At 43.7% G+C, this 23,598-nt stretch overlaps 3 protein-coding genes across 7 annotated transcripts; 2 read left to right on the plus strand and 1 right to left on the minus strand.

Moving 5' to 3' along the window:
* Positions 1–678: 678 nt before the first annotated feature.
* Positions 679–6,602, plus strand: LOC118517160 (regulator of hypoxia-inducible factor 1-like). Its single transcript, XM_036063040.1, has 11 exons — positions 679–957; positions 1,029–1,149; positions 1,240–1,385; positions 3,565–3,778; positions 3,839–4,113; positions 4,205–4,287; positions 4,981–5,137; positions 5,214–5,407; positions 5,490–5,973; positions 6,056–6,194; positions 6,283–6,602. Exons 1-11 carry the CDS (start codon positions 928–930, stop codon positions 6,315–6,317), a joined length of 1,878 nt encoding a protein of 625 aa, XP_035918933.1. The 5' UTR covers positions 679–927; the 3' UTR covers positions 6,318–6,602.
* Positions 6,603–13,848: 7,246 nt separating this feature from the next.
* Positions 13,849–16,393, minus strand: LOC118517154 (multivesicular body subunit 12B-like). 3 transcript variants are annotated; one of them, XM_036063019.1, is made up of 6 exons: positions 16,225–16,390; positions 15,926–16,083; positions 15,046–15,602; positions 14,791–14,929; positions 14,552–14,722; positions 13,849–14,482 (listed from the first exon to the last, which is right to left on the minus strand). In XM_036063019.1, the coding sequence occupies exons 3-6, from the start codon at positions 15,504–15,506 to the stop codon at positions 14,363–14,365; spliced, it is 891 nt and encodes a 296-aa protein (XP_035918912.1). In that variant the 5' UTR covers positions 15,507–15,602; positions 15,926–16,083; positions 16,225–16,390; the 3' UTR covers positions 13,849–14,362. The 3 variants fall into 3 exon arrangements, with proteins under 3 accessions (XP_035918912.1, XP_035918913.1, XP_035918911.1); XM_036063020.1 differs by lacking the exon at positions 15,926–16,083 and having other exon boundaries at positions 14,800–14,929; positions 16,225–16,393; XM_036063018.1 differs by lacking the exon at positions 15,926–16,083 and having other exon boundaries at positions 16,225–16,389.
* Positions 16,394–16,681: 288 nt separating this feature from the next.
* On the plus strand, positions 16,682–23,190 carry LOC118517156. Of its 3 annotated transcripts, XM_036063022.1 has the most exons (6): positions 16,682–16,884; positions 16,943–18,374; positions 18,449–18,982; positions 19,075–19,599; positions 19,674–20,207; positions 20,300–23,190. In XM_036063022.1, exons 1-6 carry the CDS (start codon positions 16,825–16,827, stop codon positions 23,026–23,028), a joined length of 5,814 nt encoding a protein of 1,937 aa, XP_035918915.1. In that variant the 5' UTR covers positions 16,682–16,824; the 3' UTR covers positions 23,029–23,190. The 3 variants fall into 3 exon arrangements, with proteins under 3 accessions (XP_035918915.1, XP_035918917.1, XP_035918916.1); XM_036063024.1 differs by lacking the exons at positions 19,075–19,599; positions 19,674–20,207; XM_036063023.1 differs by lacking the exons at positions 18,449–18,982; positions 19,075–19,599.
* Positions 23,191–23,598: the final 408 nt, after the last annotated feature.

The following is a 23,598-nucleotide window of genomic DNA, read 5'->3' on the forward strand; positions in this document are numbered from 1 at the left end:
GCCAAATATTACCCACAGTTGAACGACCAGCGCAAAGCATTACGAATTTGAAGGTGTGATTTTGGAGAGGACAGGAAAAGCGGTTGTAAAAAGGGTTTTCACAGCGGTGGATATCCGAAGCATACCATGAATAGTGGTAGATAGTTCTGAAACGAAATCTTACATCCGAGCAGCGTCAATAATGACGCGCAACAGTGCGTTTGCAGCATAACGTAGTGTGAATGTTGTAACCCACTGCAATCTGTAACTGATTTACTTTGGGGTATGTGATCCACTGGCCCTGGTGCCGTGGGCGATCGCGATTTGCCGACCAGCGCATTCGTCAGATTTGCCAGCGGACTGTTTGCTTTTCTATAAGCAAGCTGGTGTGAATTTTCACACGTGTGTGACGATTTTGGGTTTTTCGTTAGGTTAACAAGCTGCAATCCGAGCGTTTTACACGATGACGGAATACTCTTTGAAGCAAAATTTTGAATGAATTTATTTTAGGATTAAAGAGGATTTTTTTTATTGTAGGATTAAAGAGGATTAGGATGGTTGAATGCGGTAAAATTGCAGTTTTGCAAGCATTGGGAAAGGCTCAAACAGAATAACAAAAAAAAAGCCAACCCAACATGCTGCTGCCTGCACGCAGAATTTAAACATTGAAAAGTGATCCACGTGCGTCCTCAAAAAGATTGTCAGTACCGTTTGTGCTTTCGAGCACGCTTAGCCATTCAACACGTGGGCCCTCAACTTAATCAATAGCGTGTCAAGCTCCAGCGCGTCTTGGACCTTGCTGCAGCAGCAGCAGCGGCATCATCCGCTGGCCGCAGCGGAGATACGATTTCCATCGCCAAAGGAGTGCAGCAGCCACCGACGATGCGCTTCCCCTTTGCATCTGCTGAAGGTCTTCAATAGGCACCCCAACTAGCTAGGGAGGGGATAATGGGGGTGCGAGGGTCGGTAAGCAGTAAGGTGGCCAAGCCCTATCGGCGGGCACGCGTGCGTAACCTATCGATGCGGTGCAAACACTATTTTCTTTTCAGTCGTTAGCGTGCGATGGTGCGGGTACGATCGATCCGGTGCAGATGATGAATCTGGTTGTGCAAAGTGGGTTGCTAGTGCTTACTGTGGCCTTGTGTGGTGCCTTAGGTGATCGGCAGGACCGTGCGTATCGTACCGTTGTTGATTGTTGGTTGTGCCATGCCGTCTGTTTATTATTCTGATTCGGATTATTTTGCTTGTTTTGTTCTCTAGCGTTTGAGAGCTATGCCAAGCTGCCGCGAATATACGAGTACGATGATTTCCACACGTGTCGCCAAAGACATACCGATTTCGTGTTCTGTGTCAGCGTCAGCACGCTGCAGGCAGATCCGTCGAACGTGCTGTGGCAAAACATATCTGTAATTACCGTCCGTTAAGAAACTGAGGTTTTCGCTGCTTTAACATGCTTTAACAACAAATTTCTTCTCCATCCGCTACCATTCATTACCTCCCCATTCATGCTGGGCTCCAATGTTGTGTGTGCTCCGGCTTTCAGTGCATGCAGCACGTGTGTTCGATTCATACCATTCGTGTGTTCCGTTTCATACCAACCGGGCCTGATCACAGCAATTAAAATATTGTCAGTCAACATCACCCCGCTCGCTTAACGCCTTTGAGGTCGCTGATTTGAGGTTTTTAAATTTCGTTTGATCGGGTCGGTTTCTCTGTCGCGATATCATCTACTTTTGACCGGGCTGGCGCTACTAATGTAAAACGCCGTGAACGGCAACCCTCTCGGTTGGCCCAGGGATCAATCCACATTTGAGTCCGTGTAAGGTGAATGTTTCACATCTGCTTCTTATTAACATTTTTATTTATCCTTTCTTATGTGATTTTGTTAACCTGTTTCCCCTAACGGTTTGTTGGATTTATCCTGCAATATTTAGAGCAATAAAGTGGATATAACTTAGCTCGATACGCCATTCAATGGCTTGCAATTTTAAGTACGATTCAATTAATAGTGGGTTCTACACCTGCACTGTTAAACTAAGGCTCCTTTCTGTTAACAAAACTCACTTACTTAATTTTTTTTTTTTTATTCATAAAGAACGGCCTGGCTGTATTGCTCACTTACTTAATTAATGTGGGTAGAAATATTTATTCACTCGCACGGCAGGACCGGGCAGGACCCAAAACCGCCTCACCGTACACAGGGCTAACTACTTTGCTACGGGTAAAATCAAGTCACAGAAAAGCAGAAATGGCAGGCCAAAACCCCTTTCAAACAATGGAAGAAGAAGACATATTTAGCATTTACAATCAATCAATCAATCAATTTTCATTTAACATTATTGCTTCGCTACACAGATCGAGGGCGTGAAGTATAGCTAGGTGGCAAATTTGATTTTTGAGGATGGGCAATAAAGCGTTACAATGAATGAAGCTTAAAACTGTGACTATCATTAAATGTGACTAGATTATATGCTTAGTACGAACACCAACCTTCTCGGTTGCCCTTTCGCTTCGCTGACTGCAGTTGCAGACTGCTGGGACGAACTGTGATGCAAACCGTAACGATTAAAAATTCAGGTTCTGCATACGTCTTCGATCACCGAGAAGAAAATTTTAAGCTGTGATATTCAAATTGTGGGCAGATGATGATTTCCATCACATGTTTTTTGTTAGTGTGTCGCAACACTTTATTTCACTTCTGGAGAGCCTTATTTTGCAAGGTGCCCTTCTTGACCCAGACTGTTTGGGCATTGAACCACACGCTCTTGCTAACACTGGCGGGCACTTGCCGGGCCGCTTGGCAATGGAATTTAGTAAACATTTCCCCATGCCGGCATCCCCATCGCGGCACGCTAGGTACGATCGGTTGTTTGCGATCCTCGAAGACAGATTTTCATACATACGATCGCCGGCCTAATATGGGCTGCTGATGGGTTTGGCCATTGCCATGGTTGCTGCAAAGGCAGGCAGCAGACAAATAATAGCGTAAAAGTGTATTCAATCACCGGCTAGTGATCCAGTAGTGGTAAACCCATGGGCAACCCATGAAGTGTTTTGAATGCCACTCGCAATGATGAATGTCGCAATGGAACGCTCAGCCCCGCTTTATCCGAGTCATGCGAAGCGGCTTTTGACGAATGGAAAGGAATCTATTCATTTTCATTTTAGGGATATCTGCTCGCTTGCGACACCTGCGATCTTCTCCGTGCGGAGATGTGTACGTGTTGTCACGGGTTGGAATGATGTATGGCTGGCAGGTCGAAAAATATGGCCAAAATAATGAGTGATCATTACCGAAACGCTTTAGCCGAGTTGGTGGTGCTCAAGTGTTGTCACGCAGACGGTGGTTAATATTAAGCATTGCTGAACTGATTGATTAGATTATCGTGGATGCATAAATATATACTTTTAAGATTGCGTAACACGTAACACCATCCCACCCATCTTTTATTTTGGTTTATTGTGTAAAATTTTATTTTTAACATGAGCGAAAAGATGCTAACAACATCTCATCAGCATGTAATGTAATAACGTTTGGTGGTAAGCGTTTTATTATACATTCGTTGTTTTTATTAATTATTCCAGCGGTTACGATCCAATCGTAGAAATTTTCCACACGATCAGCTTGAACGAGGATTGTGCTTGAATGATCTCTACGCCGGTGTTACCACACACGACCACCGCACGGCAAAGCTGATTGATGCGTATCTCCATCATCGCATCTACGATCAGTACGGGCTCAACAGCCACACAACTACGGAGTCATGTTGGACGAGAACGGATTTCGAACCGAGAACAAGTAAGATTTTAACAAATGACTCGGCTAGTTTGTACGCACATCTTAACGTTTATTCTTTAGCATTTGGCGAATACATGTTCGGTTGCCTCACGATCATCCTACTGCTCGCCACACTTGGCGCTACCTGGATCGATTTCAACGCGCGTCCGAATGATTTATTCGTGGACGCGTTTTCCATACGAAGAAATGTGCAGCGGCTGTGGGCAGCACCCAAACCGAATGCACTGCCCTTTCTGGACGGATTTCGTGCACTTGGGATGCTTACCATACTGATAGTGCACTCGCAGCTGCCCTTGATTCGGATGCCTGTGTGGAACACCGAAGCCTTGGAAGCGGTAAGCGATGTCGCGCGTGTGATCCATCGTGTGAAACGATCGAATGGCAGGTTTAATAGTGTGTTTTTGTTTTTTTCTATTTTCTTCACAGCAAGCCAATCATTTTATTTTCCCGCTGGTCAATTCCGGCAACACTCATATGATACAGTTTTTCTTCACGCTCGGTGGAATGGTGTTTTGGAATAAGCTGCCTGAGACACTTTGACCGGTCGCCATCGTTCCGCTTCATGTACTTTATTGACAAACTATTGCGCCGTTTAGTCAGGTAATTGCTATCTTTTTAAGGGCATCTTTAGCTGTACACATCTTGCACTTTTGACGTTCCCAATGTCCGGATGTAGGAACAGGCTGCAAGTTGAGCTCCAGGTTACTGAAAGCTGTATAAAAACCAGCAAGAAATATATCCTTTTTCAGTTCTGTGCGGGTTGAAAACCAGAAAAATCCTTGCGTGTTCAGTAGTGTTGTTCGGGACCTTCGAACGCCTTCCGGACCATACATGGGATTTTGAATGATATAATGAAACTTTTGATTCACTCGACGGAATGGTTCAACTGGATATTGGAACTTTGCACTTCTAATGTTGTTGTTCTTGGTCTAACGGCCTCTTAAGGTCATATGTCTGCCATTTCTGGGTTACTAGACTCAATGATACGATGCCGCATAGTTGGATGGTCAGTTCTCACTATGGGTGAACGCGGCCCAGATGGGATTTGAACCCCGGTACTGTTGTGTGAAGACTGGCGCCACTGTCGCATCCCCCACAGGACCAACCCTTTATGTGGTTCGAAATCCTGTAGTAGCCATCGAAGATGTAGGTTAGGATCTGGTGGCAATAATGTTCCCCATGCCTGAACAACTTTTCAACAGATTGCTGCCAGCATACGGATTCATCATCATCTACCAAGCGACATGGTACAGACGCATCAGACGAGGCCCGCTAGAGTACAAGTTTAACGATTTCTGCTTGAACAACTGGTGGTCTAACATACTGTTTGTGAACAATTATATTCATACCACTAAACCTGTAAGTAAATACGTTTCAATACAACCTTCAGCACATTAGCTGCACTCACACCAACCTCCCAACCGCTCCTCAACAGTGCCTTCAGTTCAGTTGGTATTTGGGAGCAGATTTTCAACTATTCCTGATTGGCTCGGCATTGCTTTTGCTGGTTTGGAAGTTTCCATCGACCAAAGGATGGCTGGTGCGTGTGATGGTTGCGGTTGCATTGGTCCTGCCGGGATACATCATCTACACCACATTAACCACCGCTACGATGACGTTCGATATGAGGTAATCCTGTGGAGACAACCATCTTTTTTCCCCCAAAGTTTGCACAACTCTTTCATTCCTGTTATCTTTCGTTCAACACTAGGCATGCTTTGGCGGAACTACGCACCTACGATCATTTCTTGAAGTACTACCTACCATCGCACACAAACATAAGCGGTTATTTCTTTGGTATAATTGCGGCTATGGTCTACAGGAGTGCGCTAGCTAAGGGCTCGCCAGATCAGTCCCTGCCGATAGTACAGAAGTGGTTAAAAGTATCGTTGGTGGCACTGGTGGGGTTGAATGCTTTCACCACTCTGCTTCCATTCGTGAGCGAAGATCAACAACATTCCCTCTTCCTTGCGATCTACGGCAGTCTGCTGAAGGCTTCATGGGGCTGCAGCTATAGTCTCGTATTTTTAGTTTTTGCCCTGAAAGGCAAATCACGCTTGCTGGACATGCTATCGCACAGTGGGTTGCAGTTCTTCGCCAAGATAAGCTACTGTATGTACATAGTGCAATATTCAGTCATTTATGGATTGTATACCAACTTTCCGATCCCTATGGTTTACGGAGGCTTCAATCTGGTACGATCAGAGTGTGCAAGCATTTATCTGTCTGTTTTATGTGCGAATTTCATCGTATGTCTTACCTTTTCCCCTTTTGTAGCTACTGCTGACGTCGGCATCTTTGCTGCTAACAGTGACCAGTGCGCTGCTACTTTATCTGGCCGTGGAAGCTCCTGTTGTCCTAATCGGTAACGCGTACGTGACAACGTTATTGAAAGACTACAGCACTGCCTCGGAAGGTAAGATAAGGCTAACGAATGATAGTTTTGATAGCCAATTCCATCACTATACCGTATGCATCGAATTAATGCAATGCGTTCTCTACAGCAATCGAGGCTAAACAAGCTCGCAAGCTTCTGTAAATGTGTGATAGGACGACGCTTGACTGTTGACTGGCGGAACTAGTTTCCACAGATATCCTATGTACAAAACAAGTATTCAGCATAATATTCCATAATCCTAGCCATGTAAGCAACAACAAAACCCACAAAACAACCTAATTATTGACCGGAAGGAAACGATTGCTAAATTGTACAGCTGTAAGGCTTGGAGAGTTTTTAAATACGGAATCGAAAAGAACGATGACTTATGTACTCATGTAAAAAAAACTTAATGATCAAAATAAAGTCACTGATCGATATAACTCACTCATCGTCACCTTAAAATACCAGCATTACCATCCAAGATAAGGCATCTTCGGAAAAAGTTTTTCGGTTAGGGAGCCTCATAGGCGAGGGAAATCCTGTTGATCTTACAGGAAACAGAAACAGTAGAAAGAGACAGAACAGAAAAGAGCACAGAGTTAAAGGGGAAAAAACAGTTAAGGATCAATAATAGAGGAAGATAAACTCGAACGGGACGTAGACAGGGAAATACCAAAGTCGAAATGGTCAGAAAGAGCATTGAAGTGTCGGAAACAAGCCAGTAGCGGGGCATTAGAGCTAAAAGTTGTGCGGCGCGCAGGAATCGTTAAGGGAGGACGGGGACGAAGGGAACGTGTGGGAACATAAAGGGGAATAACAGATAGAAAGGACGGACCTGTGATAAACATAGCTTGATCCTTGGATCGTCTCAATTCCATTGAGGGAATCTCCAAAATTTGGCACCTAGTTGAGTAGGATGGTAGTTCAGCATAGTAGCGACCAGGATGGCACCTAAACGCCATGCGAGTAAAGGCACCTTCTCAACTTGGGCAATAAAAATAGTGCCAGAGGGACTCCTAGCACTAGCATACTTAAGTATCATACGAAATAGTCCACAATAAAGTGTTCTAAAATATCTTGTGGCAGAGAACTCCGTAGATAATCTTCTTATAAAATCAAGGATCCGATAAGCCGAATTTACCAAATTCGAGATGTGATCGTCAAAGAAAAGTTTAGCGTCAAGTCGTGACACTCCACGTCCCAGGTCTCGAACTTGAGAGACACAACCAAGCAAACAACCATTGATGGAGTAGTTGAACCGCCGGGGCAGGGCAGGAACGCGAGAAGGACATAACACTACATTTGACTACTATACAAAGACAAAGGGAATTAGAGGCACACCAAGTAGAGAAGGCATTAACAAACTCTTGAAGAGAGGAACTGTCAGTAGCGTTACGAATAGGAAGGAAGATTTTTAGGTCATCTGCAAAGAGCAAATGACCGTTATCGGGAGGGATAGAGGAGACATCATTAACAAATAGGAGGAAGAGAAGAAGACTTAGGACGCTGCCCTGGGGAACCCCAGATGAACAATGAAAACTAGAACATCTCGGAACAACAAGACATCTCGGAGTTAACTTTTACACAACTCGTGCGTCTAGAAAGATACGAGGTAAACCAAGTGGTGATTTTAGCAGAGGACCGGGGAAGGAACGGGGATTGGAGTGGAAACGAAGCTGAAGCCGCGCAAGATAGTGATGATATCTGGCTCTGTTGTAAATACGGTAAGCATAAGCAGCAAGCTTAAAAACACGCTGATGGTATGCGGAAGGATGCCTGTGTAAATTGCGTAAAGAGTGACATTTATCCCGCTTCAAAACTTTCAATGTTCTATCCGATCATATAGGCTTTAGCGGGGGCTTAAAGCCTCGTCAGCTCAAGAACAGTTCGAAAGGAAGTTCTTTGATACAAGTGGTCAGCCAGAAGTAGTTGCCCCCCTCCCCCCCTGACAAAATTTGTTAGGCACTGTAGGATTTACGCCTAAATGTATGCAATCCGCTGTACACGTTGCGAAAGCTTCACAGTGTGTTTTCAGTGTGGTCAAAAATGGTTGCATAAAGTCGAATGAAATATTACTTATTATTCGATTAAACTCCCCTCCCTCTATCCTGGCCATTTATATTGGCTTACAGAAGCCATTTAATAATTTTTGGTCACGCTAGGAGTGACCAATCAGGCTTACAACATACACGGTGTTCCCGGACTGTCACGGAACATTGGATCGATGGATACTTGTTAACGGGCATAGATATTCAGGAAAGGAGGTAAAATAGGAATAATAATATTTCAAATTACTTCTTACAATGTATATTTTCATGATCTGCTCGCTGTCCAGTAACAGTATTGAGGAACAGTGCACATTGTTTATATCAAACGAGTTATGACCATACAAAAATCCCATTGTGCAATAAAAATGACAGACCACAGTGCCGCACACAAAAGATTCTAGGGGGGGCCTTCTCGAGTCTTTTACCCAAAAATAATATCGTGGCCGTGGTGCCAATACGTCAACAAATTCGTCCTTTTAAAGCCTAGGCTACATGATGCGAGATGCCAAAAAGATTTCGGCTAAAAGGGGGGGGGGGGGGTAATAATACCCCCCCCCCACTTTTAATAATAAAAGGGGGGGTTCTAATAGATGTAGAAGGTGTCAAAGTAATAAAAATAGTGAACCTAAGAGCAGGATGATTTGGAATCGCCGGGCGACGGTTAGCCTTAAGGGTTGTGGCGAAGGTGTTGATGCATCCGCTGGCGACGGTGCTTGACCGTGAGCAGTTCAGAAAGCTTCTGGACTTCAGGAGCAGTAATTTAGTCTTGATCAAGCCTCTACCTCACTTAATTTATTGATCAGATTGAAGGAAGCTTGATATGCACATGTAAAGTAGCGCTAACGCTACCAGGATAGTTCACGCTCAGCTGGGCTTAACGCACATATTCAACACCTTCTCTGGTTTGCGGAATATATGTTTGTTTTCTCTGATTATTTTCATAAGCTAAACTGCCAACTGATGTCATTGATAGATCATAAGATAACTAGTCAGAAGACTGAGTACATTGGATGGATGGACTGCTGAGTATTGTTCCTCAGCAGCCTGGTACTGCACATAAATGTGGGCAAATCTAATACTGCACATAATCTGACCAGGGGGAAGTGGAAGTGAACCAAACCAGAGCTTTTGTGGTTTTGTGATTTTGACAGTTTAATTAACGACACGTTAGCTGAAATGTTAAAAAAAAAAACCAATACAAAATGTCAATCACAACCGGTTGCTACAGAGTGCCGTCCAATGCCGTCCGTTTTTGCATGCCGTGAGTAAAATCTTGCCTGAAATAAAAAAAATAATAATAAAAATCATTATAAAGTAAAGTTAAAAAAATAGAAATAAAATAGTTTAATTTCTATTTTATTTTTATTTTTTTGCATGGCACTTGTGTTTATCAAAAAATATATTCTTAGCCCAAACAACGGAGAGGGAAGAGGAATCAAGAAGACGAGAGCGGAAACGGGATTCAGAGATACCAAAATCAAATAGGTGATAAGAACCGTTAAAGGTCGCGAGCGCTCATAGGAAAGGGTCATTCTGACTATGGCCGGACAGCGGAGGTCTGGAGGGAATATACAGGACAGGAAATATCAAGGATAAAAGCGCAGAAGCATCAAGTTCATTCGAGATGAGACAGGGGATAAAATAGGAACGAATATGGGAGTATCGCATTCTAATCGATTCAAGACCAAGCAGTCGACCACATAGAACAAACCACCCTCTCAACCCATTTGAGACATTTCAGAGGACAGACGCATAATAAATCCAAGCGTTTTATTAGCTTTATTGAGCGTGGTCGTGATTCGTTAAAGACAGTTTATCGTCAAACCAGAGATCCTTAGTGGTAGTAACTCTACAACAATTTGGTTCCGCAAAAGGAATAGTCCCACAGTATTTTGGAAGTCCAACGACCAAACGACATAACATAACACTTATCGGGGCAAAGGGCAAGCCCGTTGGAACAACACCAGGAATAGAAGGAAATAAGGAAGTATTGAAGATTCAAACAATCGACGCACTAGGGCACAGGCATATAAAAGTTCAAACCATCGGCATGGAGGAGACAGCCGTCTGGAGGTAGAACACTCCCTTGAGGTACGCCAGACGTAGCTTTAAAGGGCAGAGAGTACTCCACTCTTGTTCTATAATTTCTACCGTAAAGATACGATTTCAGCCAAGAAAGTAGTGGATCTGCAATGCCAAGTTTAGATAACATCATGGTCAACAATACAGTATAAAGATACTGTCGACGAAGGCTGCCCTGACGTAATGCCCGGAAGCCATATTGCAGTAGAGAAGTAGAGAATTTAGTAGAAGTAGAGAGTATATACAGTAGAGATAAGAGACAAAAGACTAGTGCACGTGGATCGATTTGGCATAAATCCATGTTGATGTATGGATTGGATTACATTCAATACCCGAGACAAGACAGAGGAATGAACAAAGGACTGGAACATTTTTCAAAGGAGCACATACTAGCGAGTGGGAGTCCTTGGAGTGCTCCTTGATTATAAGTTGAGCTTCCACGACACAAGCTGGAGCATATTGTCACTAAGGGGAATCAACATATTGGCCTGATCCAACTTGGATGGTCTGCATTAAAATGCTGTACTGCTCGTTCGCTGGTGCGTTCCGTAATGGCATATGCTGCTGTGGTATGATGGCCATCAGTTGCTCGCTCCTTGGCACGCCTTGAGTCCGTCGCGCGGAAATTGTTCCGCTTTGCACTGTGATCCTTGATTACGCCGGACGCTGCGCACCGCTTGGTGTTGACACATACACGCAGACTGTTTGTCGCAGGACTACCTGGCAATCGGATCGAATCACCGGTGCTCCTTTCTCGGCTTTGTATATATCTCCCGCCGACTTTGGCTCTTCTAAGCCGCTTATTTTAATACCGTGTGTGATCGTTTCAAACCTGACACGTTCCAAAATTTCATCGTGCGTTCTGTGCGCCCTGTTACATGTGAATTTATGAAATCCGAGCTTAAGTTTCTGTTATTTGTAATTTGAAAGTTTGCTTCACGGGGGCCACCACTCGCGGATCGATGAACTAAAATAAAAATATATAACTACGAAATAGTCACATTGGTATTTAAAATTTTAACAAGACCAAACACGTTAACCGCCATGCCAATCACCGGTGTCAGTGGATAGATTCGTCGATGAATAGATTAGATAAATTAACCTTATTACTATTTGACACTGGAAACAAAATACTAACCACCCATTGGTTATGATGTTTTCTATACGTATTCTGTTCGACTGGCTCAAGTGATAGGAGTTGAAGTTAGGACGGTCGTGACGTGAATGGAAAGTCTAGGAAAATTGCAAGAACTTAATGTGCGCTTGTTCCATTTGTATTAATATTGCAACGGGAGCACGTGGTTTCAAGACCATCATTCAGTTTCGTCCGCATAGCATATAGACAGACTTTTCAGCCCATAAAATACAATATCCAACATTTGTTTTTCATGTTAAATACGTAGAATAACTGTTGTTTCCTTTGAAGGGAACTGCTACAACAAAAGACACCTGAAAAAACCTTTTAACGGTCTGACAACTCGGAGAACGCCCTCGGAGTTGTAGAGTTCTTTATTTTTACTTAATATATTGGCGGTGGTGGCCATATGCTTAGTGGGCCGACGCCTAGCGACACTCTATACGGATATAGACGGAAGTTGTACGCTCTTCTTCTACCTACCAACCGAACTCGCTGAACCAATCGGGAACTTAAAGGAATCGCCGATCACTGACGCTTAGCGCTTATTATCTGTACCAAACATACTCAGCCCAAAAGTAACGATCAAATCGAACACAAACCTTCATTTACGTTCGATTGATGTTTATTTGAATGTGTTGTGCCAATTTCAGTCTTGGCAAAATTTTGGCAGCGACCGAAGTCGTTTGCTCTACGTTAGTGTAAAACCGTTCAAACAATCAAGCACCCAGCAGCGTCAGAAGTCGGTGACAAATGTTGAGCCGGTTGAAAAATCGAACAGGTGGAGAAATGCCCCAAGTTCTAGTAAATACTTAAACGGTCGTGAAAGAGCATGCAAATTTCGTACGAAACCAAGATATTTTGCCCGATTGTGTCCTTATGTGGGTTTGAGATAAAACAATAATGTGACGATGTCACTGAGTATATTCTGTTGTTTTTGTTATTTTATTTACTAGATAACCGACGAACCAGACGTTTTACCATTGCCAAAGTTCGGATGGACAATGGACATGCTGTAACATTCGCGTTCATAAACAGATGGATTAAGTATTGAAAGCTTTAAAGTAATAATAACTTAAATAATAATTTCCAATAATCCATCAAGGAAGAATACAAACAAATTAATGGTATTAATTTGAGTATAAAAACGTTTTACGTGAATTCAACCGGTCAGTCGTTCAGGATGTGTTGTTGCTACGGGAACAACAATGGACGCAAAACGTCCCCGTTGGTGAACCGGCCACGCGAAGGTATGGCCGATTCGGAAAGAAGTCGCGCACCTTCCTTCGGGCGTTGAATCAACGGATGCAACGTATCCTGATGAGATGAAAGATCTGGCCGAAAACAAAGAATTGACAACTATAGAACCGTTATCAAAACTAACGCCCATGTTAGACGAAAATGGCGGAATGCGTTTCAGGAGTAGGTTGGAATATACACAAAACCTCCCAAGGGCAGCTAGAGTGCCGGTAATACTACCGAAGCACCACCACATAGCACATTTGATTATCCAATGGTACCATGAAATGTACAACCATCAATCGGATAAGATAGTTCCGGCAGCCTTGCAACAAAGGTATTTCATTCCAGGACTTAATGTGGCATTTAGATACGTAAAGGCAAGATGCCAGTATTGCAAGAACGCCCGGGCGAAACCAGTACCACCTATAATGGCTCCCTTACCTGCCTGCCGAACAGACGCATACGTTTTCCCCTTCACGCACACAGGAGTCGATTATTTCGGGCCTTTCGTGGTAACTGTAAAACGCTCAGTCGAAAAACGATGGGGCGTCATTTTCACGTGCATGACAACCCGAGCGAGCCATATTGAATTGGCTGAAAAACTGGACACAATTCGTAACCGGCGAAACGAACACTTCGTAAGAGTTTCAGGGTTCTTTTCAGGCACGAGATCCGAAATAATCCTTCCCTCCGGAGAACGGATTCGACGGTGTCTACCACTTCGTCGGAAGCTAGGAGAGAAGCCAGTGTCCAGGCGTTGGTCAGCGGAAGATTCGACCTCGTCCTCCCTACGGAATTCAGGCCGGTGCTCTAGTAGTACCAACTGCACCGTCGGAGGAATTGGAAGAATCGCGACCGCCCCTCCCATCAGGTCCACTTTTGGAAGATCGCCCGGTAATCCGGGAATGAAGCCACTTGTCTGACCTGCGCGAGGTACGTTGCATCCGTTGATTCAACGCCCGAAGGAAGGTGCGCGACTTCTTTTCCGAATCGGCCATACCTTCGTGTGGCCGGTTCACCAACGGGGACGTTTTGCGTCCACTGTTGTTCCCGTAGCAACAACAGGATGGGAGGCATTGTTGCGGCTTTGAACCCAGATCTAGTATAATATAGAGCCCGATGTATCATTGATAAAATTATTTGTCAGACCCAATCTTAGTGATCAGATTATGAAACAACAATATTTCTTCTCAATCTTTTAGCCATACAGTTTTATTTTCATCGTCATTGTAAAACACTAACGCAGTGATGTCAAACTCGGTTTGGTTCGCGGATGGCGTGGAAAACATTGTATCGGATTTTTTTCCTATATGTCCTACACTGATGTGAATAAAATTTTAAATTCATGATTCATTTGTCTGATTTAAAAGAGACAAAGCTTTCGCTATTTCTTGGCGGGTTACGTGTGGACCACGAGTGGCAAGTTCGACATGCCTGCTCTAACGGAAGCTTATCGGAAAATAGTATAATATACACATTTAAAATTAATTGTTATCAAACGTATGCATTTGGGCAAGGAAGTTGATATTGTCTCTACAGATTCGTCCATTATGTATGCTGGAGTATATTCGAGCATTCACTATTTCTTTAGCATTTCGAAACAGTAGTAAATCATCGCGTAGCTTAGAAAGCTCGCTCGCGCTCAGGTTGAACGTTGCGAATATGAGCTTACAAACGTAGCAATGCGATTCATCGTCTTATTGGAAGAACGGATTTGTCAATTGAACGTTTTGGGATTTGGTTGTGCACAGTACTTGTCTCTCTAAGTGAAAATCATATTCTAGCTGTGTGTCTGTCAGCTTGTAAACGGGTGGGATCTGAAACGATATCCAAGCATTATTAGAAATTGATCGGCGATTAGCCTACCCTGGTGGGGACTAGCTTACTTCGGTGGCGTAATGTTTTAAAGCGGGATTGAGCATAAACGGAACACCTTCCACGTCGGTGTGAATGTTCAGTGTACCAGTCGAATACATGGGAGACTTAGGGGCTACAGGCTTTGGTGAAAGCTGATATGACGACAGCAGTTGTTCGTACTCGTGGTCCTGCGGTTGTGGCTGCAGTGTGCAAACGATCAAACACAATGAAACACAATGCACCAGGAATGGAAATAAAAATTACGTACATTACTCACGCTCGACTGTATCTTCAAATTTTCGATAGTTTTCTCAAGGTCAGTTATGCTCTGCCGCGTCGGCACACTTGGCGATGGACGATGGGGCACAGGTGATAGTTTGAAGCACACTAGAATGCCATTTATATCTCTACAAAAAAAAAAACACACACACACACACACACACACACACACAAGAAAAGCATGGTTTAAATGACGCTGTAAATAAAGATGACTAGAAAACGAAGCCTCCCAATTTCTACATACCCGGCCAATGTAAAACCCTCCGGGGCCTGACGAAGCCTGGAGCACAGAATGATATCCGTAACGGCTTGTTTGGCGGACCCCTTTTTAGCCAACCGATAGACCAGTTGCTTTTTGCGCCATGCCTTTTGCTCAGTGTCCGCCGTTCTCATCAACTGCGAGAACCCTTCGGGAGTAATTTCCTTCTCGTTTATTATCTTCAACGTCTCCACTATGTAGCCCGGCAGTCCTTCCGACTTGGATAGACACAGATACCTGGTCGTCCGTTTGCCGATCAACATTTTCTCGCGCCACAAGTCTGCATCTTGATCCTGATCGTAAGTCTTGTTGATGGGCAGAAAGTGTTTGGGGCATTTTTCAAACTCTTCAACCAGCTGTAACGATGTTATCGGTCGATTGTCAGGCAATGCGCCGATAACGGTGCTCAGGATGTTTTTTTGCTGTTGCGTGCTGGATTTTAACATCGTCGGCTCGGGTACGCTCGGCTGATGCGGAGGGTGTGTGTGTGGGTATGTGTTGTATTATAATACCATGTATATCACCATATAAAAAAAAAATGTCTGAAATGAAAGAAAACAGATTTTGGGATAAAGTTGTTCGCAAAATGATGCCTATTTTGTGATAAATAATTTCTATCGCTAAAAATGACCTAGTCTTTTCCACGAGTCAATGTAGAACCATTTACATTGAACCGATTTCGTTGATTTGGAATGAGCAGTGGTTGAGCTTCTGGAGATTCTTTTATTTATGTTGCGTTGCCACATTTATATTAATAATATCAGATAGCCAAAACAAATTAATCTTTCCCTGAAGAACAAACCCTACACCATCTCACCATAGACATACACATGTATGCTTATGATTTCGGCACACAAACACATACTCATATAGAACATGACAATACATCCATTTTTGTTCGAACATTCCTTGTGTACGCGATGTCTGGCACTAGTTTTGGTTTGGTTGCCAGACGAATGTTGCAATTTTAAACGCCAGAAGCTCTTCCAACGCAATTCTTTGTTCCAATTTCACACACAATGCCTAGATTAGCGAAAGAATAGACAAATTTCATAGATCCGGTGATGATTCAGGTCAGCGTGCTAGCTTTCAGAACAACAATTAACACTTTCATGTGATAGTTTGTTTTTCTTAATTGCCGATTGATAACTAACAAACACCTACCGTGCGTGCGAGTTCAGTAGTTAAACTAGGTTATTGACGTATTTTTGCTTAAACTTTTCAGTCTGAGTCATTGGAACTTCCAAAATACTGTGTTCCGTAAACATAAATAAATCACAGTAGAGGCTTGACTGAGCGCGTCACAAAAGAAAAAAACACGAGACAACAAGAATGAAATATTGAACTAAATGGACCGAGAGGTTGTATCATGCAGCTCAGTTGACAAGTGGGGTGCACACATTCAAGCACGCACGGATGTGTCCGTTTTCTACTTCTTGATTTTTTTCAATTAATGTGCAATACTTTAAACTGCTATCAATACCGAATAGAATAAAGAAATCAATTTCAACATAAATTTCAATATTTCTACGAATTTGCGGTTTTATGCGTCTGTTGATGGCATCCATTCCGATACGCACGTGTAATCGCGTTGTAATCTTGTTTGACATTTTGTCGAAAGAGCGCCAAACAAACGCAGCAACACTGTGACAGCTTCGTTCGACGAGGCTCAAGTAAATAACATTGCAATCCAGAAAAGCGGCTACAAATTAAGAAGACTTAATATTGTGAGGTGTTGGTTTGGTGCAACTTCCGACGGTCATAATGTCGGAAGACTTTGATATATATGCGGACCTCGACCACATCGAGAAGGAGGCTCGACAGGTGCGTTTGCTAACCTTATCCCTACGTCCTCGCTATTAAAACTACCTTTATTTTCTAGGAGAGTCATGAGCTTCTGACTCTACGACAACATATAAAAGAACTCGAAGAAAGAGTGCAAGCGGCAGAACAAGAGAAAACAGACATCGTTAGGAAGAATAAAATATTGCTTGAAAATGTGTCATCGCTGCTTCTGACTGCCAAAGCTGAGATCCAACGGAAGGATGCAACGATTAGTGAGTTAAGAAAACAGTGCGATGATGCCGTGTTTCGGCGAAAATTTCATACTGCCAAAAGTGCTAGCTGTGAAACGAGGTTCACTCAAACACCGCCAACACTCTCCGTTGAATGCTGCGAGCGTTTGCAAAGCAAATGTATTATTGATGACGGTAGAGACTCGAGCCGCAACCGGGATCGTGAGCATGATCGGGTGCGCACAAGCAAAGTTGTTCCCGAACGGGATCGAAGCCACGGTCGAGATAGAACGAGCGATAGAGACAAAGAGCGACACCGGGACCAGGGCTGGAATTGCGACCGCGAGCTGGATCGATATCGCGACCGTGATCAGGAAAGAAATCGTCATCGTGATCGTGACCGATGCCACGATGGTGACAGAGAGCGTGATCGCGAAAGGTACCGTGAGCGGCATCGCAAAAGCCTCTATGACCGTCACCACAGTCCCAAGGAACGGCGTAGCAGCGAGCGAAGTCGTTTTAAAGAAACGCATAGCGAGCGAAGTCGTGAGACTAAAGAGCCAAATCCCCACGAAGCTCGTACGCGGGATAAGGAACGAAGATCTTGTGAGAAGCCCGCGCCTTACCGTCATGGACGAATTGAAGATGACGATCGCTATAGGAGCAATCCTAGACTTTCTGATGTTAAACAAGGTTGTCTGGATATTGACCGCCGAACACCAGAATTTCATGATGGTATAAAGCATGACAAGCTGACAAATGCAGGTTTAAATCATGCAGCTGAACAGATGCAAGGAAAAAGCACAGATATCAAATTGCAAGGGATTGCTTCGAACGAAGTGGAGCAACCGAGCACATCAAAAGGACTATTTCGTCGGATCTCTAGAGATCAGAACAAATCAACGTTAACAGTGGATACTAACAGTAAGGCAAGTGGCATTCAAGTATCGGATGATAGTAGGAAGCAAACTAGTGAAGGCGCTAATTCAACCGCTAATACCAATAAGCTGGATAAAAAGAAAGATAAGCACATCAAATCATCGAGAAAAAAATCAAAATTTGAGCCTGCCGACGATGTGCAGAGCGGTGCTGGTAAGGAAGAGCGACGAAATGAGCTTTGCCAGCTGAAACCAACAACAAACGAGCAAAATCCAACAACACTAACCTGTGAACGGAAAGTGGATAGGTCGAAATCTTCCCAGGATGACACAATTCCAAAGCACTGTATGGATAAGGGTCATCAACCACAAGAATCGACATCTTCGACAGCAAACAAACACGCAGAGCCAACCGCTCTTAGTAAGTGTAATTATTCGCTCGCAGAAGGTGTTGCACATTAAACAATACACACAATAACATATCGAAATCTACAGTTTCAGCTACAGATGCATTAGTTGGAAGCAAAACTGATCAGCGTAGTTCAGCAAAGGAGAGTGACGACCTTGTTCTAAAATCTACGAGCTTGGATAAAGCTTGTAGCTCCAGTGCAGAGGCTAGTGCTGAAGATGCATGTGGAACGCTAGTCGATCTGAAACGCGACAAAGGTGAAGCGAGGAGTAACAAGGATATTCATTTAAATGCTGCAACCAATCACGGTCAAGATGACAATATCAACGCGTTGGATGACAAGAAAGCCAAGCACAACAAATCATCGAAAAGAAAATCAAAATTTGAACCTGCCGACGATGTGCAGTGCGGTGCTGGTAAGGAAGAGCAACGAAATGAGCTTTGCCAACTTAAACCAACAACAAACGAGCAAAATCCAACAAAGGTGCACAGTTCAGAAACTTCACAGCATGCCATGATTCTAAAAAAAGCTACGAATGAGGCACATGGAATCCACCTGAATCAACCACAAACATCACCATTCGCAACAGTAATCAAGCAAGCAGACCCAACAACCCTTAGTAAGTAATAATGAATTGTTCGTAGAAGGTTGCAAATAGTCAATTGAATTATACAGTTGTTAATCCCTCGATATTCACGATTTCATTTACAGATGCATTAGCTGGAAGCAAAACTGATCGGCGAAGTTCAGCAAAGGAGAGTGACGACCTTGTTCTAAAATCTACGAGCTTGGATAAAGCTTGTAGCTCCAGTGCAGAGGCTAGTGCTGAAGATGCATGTAGCACGCTAGTCGATCTGAAACGCGACAAAGGTGAAGCGAGGAGTAGCAAGGATATTCATTTAAATGCTGCAACCAATCACGGTCAAGATAACAATATCAACGCGTTGGATGACAAGAAAGCCAAGCACATCAAATCATCGAAAAGAAAATCAAAATTTGAACCTGCCGACGATGTGCAGTGCGGTGCTGGTAAGGAAGAGCAACGAAATGAGCTTTGCCAACTGAAACCAACAACAAACGAGCAAAATACAACAACACTAACCTGTGAACGGAATGTGGATAAGTCGAAATCTTCCCAGGATGACACAATTCCAAAACACTGTATGGATAAGGGTCATCAACCACAAGAATCGACATCTTCGACAGCAAACAAACACGCAGAGCCAACCGCTCTTAGTAAGTGTAATTATTCGCTCGCAGAAGGTGTTGCACATTAAACAATACACACAATAACGTATCGAAATCTACAGTTTCAGCTACAGATACATTAGTTGGAAGCAAAACTGATCGGCGAAGTTCAGCAAAGGAGAGTGACGACCTTGTTCTAAAATCTACGAGCTTGGATAAAGCTTGTAGCTCCAGTGCAGAGGCTAGTGCTGAAGATGCATGTGGAACGCTAGTCGATCTGAAACGCGACAAAGGTGAAGCGAGGAGTAACAAGGATATTCATTTAAATGCTGCAACCAATCACGGTCAAGATGACAATATCAACGCGTTGGATGACAAGAAAGCCAAGCACAACAAATCATCGAAAAGAAAATCAAAATTTGAACCTGCCGACGATGTGCAGTGCGGTGCTGGTAAGGAAGAGCAACGAAATGAGCTTTGCCAACTTAAACCAACAACAAACGAGCAAAATCCAACAAAGGTGCACAGTTCAGAAACTTCACAGCATGCCACGATTCCAAAAAAAGCTACGAATGAGGCACATGGAATCCACCTGAATCAACCACAAACATCACCATTCTCGACAGTAATCAAGCAAGCAGACCCAACAACCCTTAGTAAGTAATAATGAATTGTTCGTAGAAGGTTGCAAATAGTCAATTGAATTATACAGATGTTAATTCCTCGATATTCACGATTTCATTTACAGATGCATTAGCTGGAAGCAAAACTGATCGGCGTAGTTCAGGTAAGGAGAGTGACGACCATGTTCTAAAATCTATGAGCTTCGATGCAAGCCGTATTAGTCCTGGTGCAGGGGTTGGTAGTACTGGCAATGCAAGCAGCTTTCTTGCCGCAAATAATGCACCAAAACCGGCATTTTCGGTAGCAACCAAAAAAGGAGATCCGGCACATGAAGCAATCGTTCGTAATGAAATACGCCGTAAGGATAATCTACAGACGGACGGTGTGTCACCATCAGTTTCTAATGAAACATCCCGTGCGAACGGTACGTCAATGATAAAAGATAATGATGGTGCTGCGGCTACAGGCACCAAGCTGCAGCAGCCATCATCAATTTCTGAAGCAACTTTGTTAAGTGAAAGCAATTCGCATTGCCTGAACTTGTGCGATAAACGTTCTAACAGCTATTCTGCCGTACGGGCGAGCAGCGGGAAACAATCACCGAAATCTTTGAAAATGTCAATTCAAACCTACTTTATGAGTTTTAATGAGCGGGTCGACATGGATGAAACGAGCTCCTGTGCGGCATTGAACGAATCGATAGAATTGAGCGTAGCTGCCGAGGTTGAAATTGAAACCAGTAAACCGAAAGAGAGTACGGGCGAGGCGAGCAAGAAACCTAAAGTATCCACTGCAGAGGCCGTCCGTGAAAGATTGGAAAGGAAGAGGATCTGTACCAATGTACAAAAAGCAGCACTGCCCAGCGTATTACCGATGGTTAGCATTTATCCCAAGAGAAAATTGTCAATCGATAGCGTGGCAAGCGTAGCGGACAAGAGGCAAAAGTTAGAAACTGCAGCACCGGCGCATGAGACTAAGCCATCCTGCGAGACATCTCCTAAACTTTCATCAACGTACTTTTCACCAATTACTTTGTCGATAACTTCTGCCCTTGACAGTATTCCGAGTAAGTTAAAGTCCCCGGACGTTAAACACAGTGTTTGGGATAGTACGCTCATGACACCGATGGTAGTAGTACACTCGCCGGCCAAGCCATCGCAGGACACAGGCAGCCAACATGTGCCGAATTATTACTCCTCCGGTCCTTCGGACTCATCGATACAAACTATTATGGAATCACTGTTTCTAACGCCCATTAAGAATGAAGCGCCGGACAGCGTATCACCCCCGAGCATGGCGGCTGTGCGGAACAGCGATGATGGGAACCCCCCACAAAGCTTAACAGCAACAAATTACGGACTGGGTGAAATAAGCTCAACTCCGCTAAGCAGTAAACCATTGGCACGTTTTTGTCCCGATGATGATCATACCACTTATCGTGTTTTGCACAAGGTAACTGCAAGGCAAGCAGACGAAACGAACAGCACGATAGCAAGATTAGAAGGGAAAGGGTCCAGTGATCCAGCAAGCGCTGGACCACGAGGGAACGTACCGAGATCAGCTGGGACACGAAAACCGGCGCTTCAGAAATCCTCCAAGCATGCACAATTAAGGTCAGACAAACATTCAGAGCACAGGGTCAAAGCCGCAAGTCATTCAGATCTGAAGAAACCGTTGCAAAGTCTAGGGAAAAGGCTACATACTTCACCGAGAAACCGATGTGCTAGAAGCCAGCGTAATGAGAATAACAACTACCACCAATCATCCGTTATGCGAACGGATAAGACGCCGAACGTTGTACCAAATAGTGTTTGTGATAAAAAATCTGCAAATGATACCGTTCCCGTACAGCAGCAGCCAAACGATGCTTCTAGCTCCGCAAGCATTTCAAAAATGTTGGCAGCGACCGAAGTCGTTAACTCTGCGTTAGTGTATGATCATCATCAGGCCAACGAAAAGGTAAAACCGTTCAAACAATCAAGTACCCAGCAGCGTCAGAAGTCGGTGACAAATGTTGAGCCAGTTGAAAAATCGAACAGGTGGAGAAATGCCCCAAGTTCTAGCAAATGCTTAACGGAAGAGCTGCCGAGCGTTTCCGCGCCATCAGCAAGCAATTCCACCACGGTTATTCCTAGCAAAACTTCAGACGAAATCAGGCCTACGCAAAACCCAGCCACCACACGCAAACGGTCTCGAAAGCAGATGAACGCGGATGATGAGAAACGGCATGGTTCAACTAAAAAACAATCGGTTGAATCATACTCGAAACAAATGAAAGTTGGTAAAAAAGCATTGTGTGATAATGAAAATACGCAACCGGTGGCAATACGCAATTGTGTAGAACCGATACCGCAAAAAACTGATCCACCGCGTTTGGCACCAACATCGAAGTTAGCACTGGTCATTGACGAACATACTGTGGAGAGGCTAAATCCGCAACCCTTATCGGCCCAACCAGTGGAGCGCAACTGTGCAGAGTCCGTACCGTGTTCCTCGAGAAGCATCGAAGAACCGCCAAAAGCTGACCTCCATCGTATGGTAGACACGTCGATCGTAGTACCGTGCAATAGAGAAAATAATATGGAAAGGCTTAGTCCGCAAACTAATGCGGAACAGTTACCAGCGACAGCGAATACCGCCTCTGCAGCGGATGCTCAAGTTCGGGGCAAAGGTGAAGTAACTTCGACATGCGTAGTAAGCAATGTTACCCTTAACCTGTCCCTGGCCGATAACACGTCAAACATTCACAGCAACGTTCGGAAAAGTGTAGCTCCTCCGGTGCAACATTTACGAGAAATGCGAATAGTGAAGGAAAGCCCATCGTTGATGCGAATTTTTATAGTGCGCAAATAACATTTGTTTATATTACGAATGGAATTTAACCGCCGCAAAATAGGCGACCAAATGCAAACTTTACGTTTTTTCGGAGTTTTGTTTTGTTTTGGTTACATACTCGTTAAAAGTGCGGCAAAAATAAAACATATACCACGTTAATTTGTGTTTCAAAATAACAAACGAACGGAGGTGTGATTCAAATCGATGACAACAATAGTACAACGAATATTCGACATTTGGTCCAATCATGCGACGGGCTTATTATGCTTCATGATGGATCTTTTGTTGAGACTGTCTAACTAACATGCTAAAACTGGGTCTAGTAGGCAGCCAGGAGAAAACCAATTGAAGCAAGCGTTGATTCTCTGATGTCGGTTGGTATCTATGGAAGTAGGGTAACTGTACCAGTGTTCGGCACGCACTAATCTGAAGCTGATCAGAAAAAAAATGCAAATACAATTATTAAACTTCATAATTTTGATTGAAGGTGGTATTATTTTGGTTGTAAAACTATCAAAGATTGTTTCAGCATACATGATTTATCGATTGAAATTAGATTTGTAGAAAAATTATCAAAAATGGAACCAC

The sequence above is a fragment of the Anopheles stephensi genome, unplaced genomic scaffold, assembly GCF_013141755.1.
Source record: "Anopheles stephensi strain Indian unplaced genomic scaffold, UCI_ANSTEP_V1.0 ucontig57, whole genome shotgun sequence".
NCBI lineage: Eukaryota > Metazoa > Arthropoda > Insecta > Diptera > Culicidae > Anopheles > Anopheles stephensi.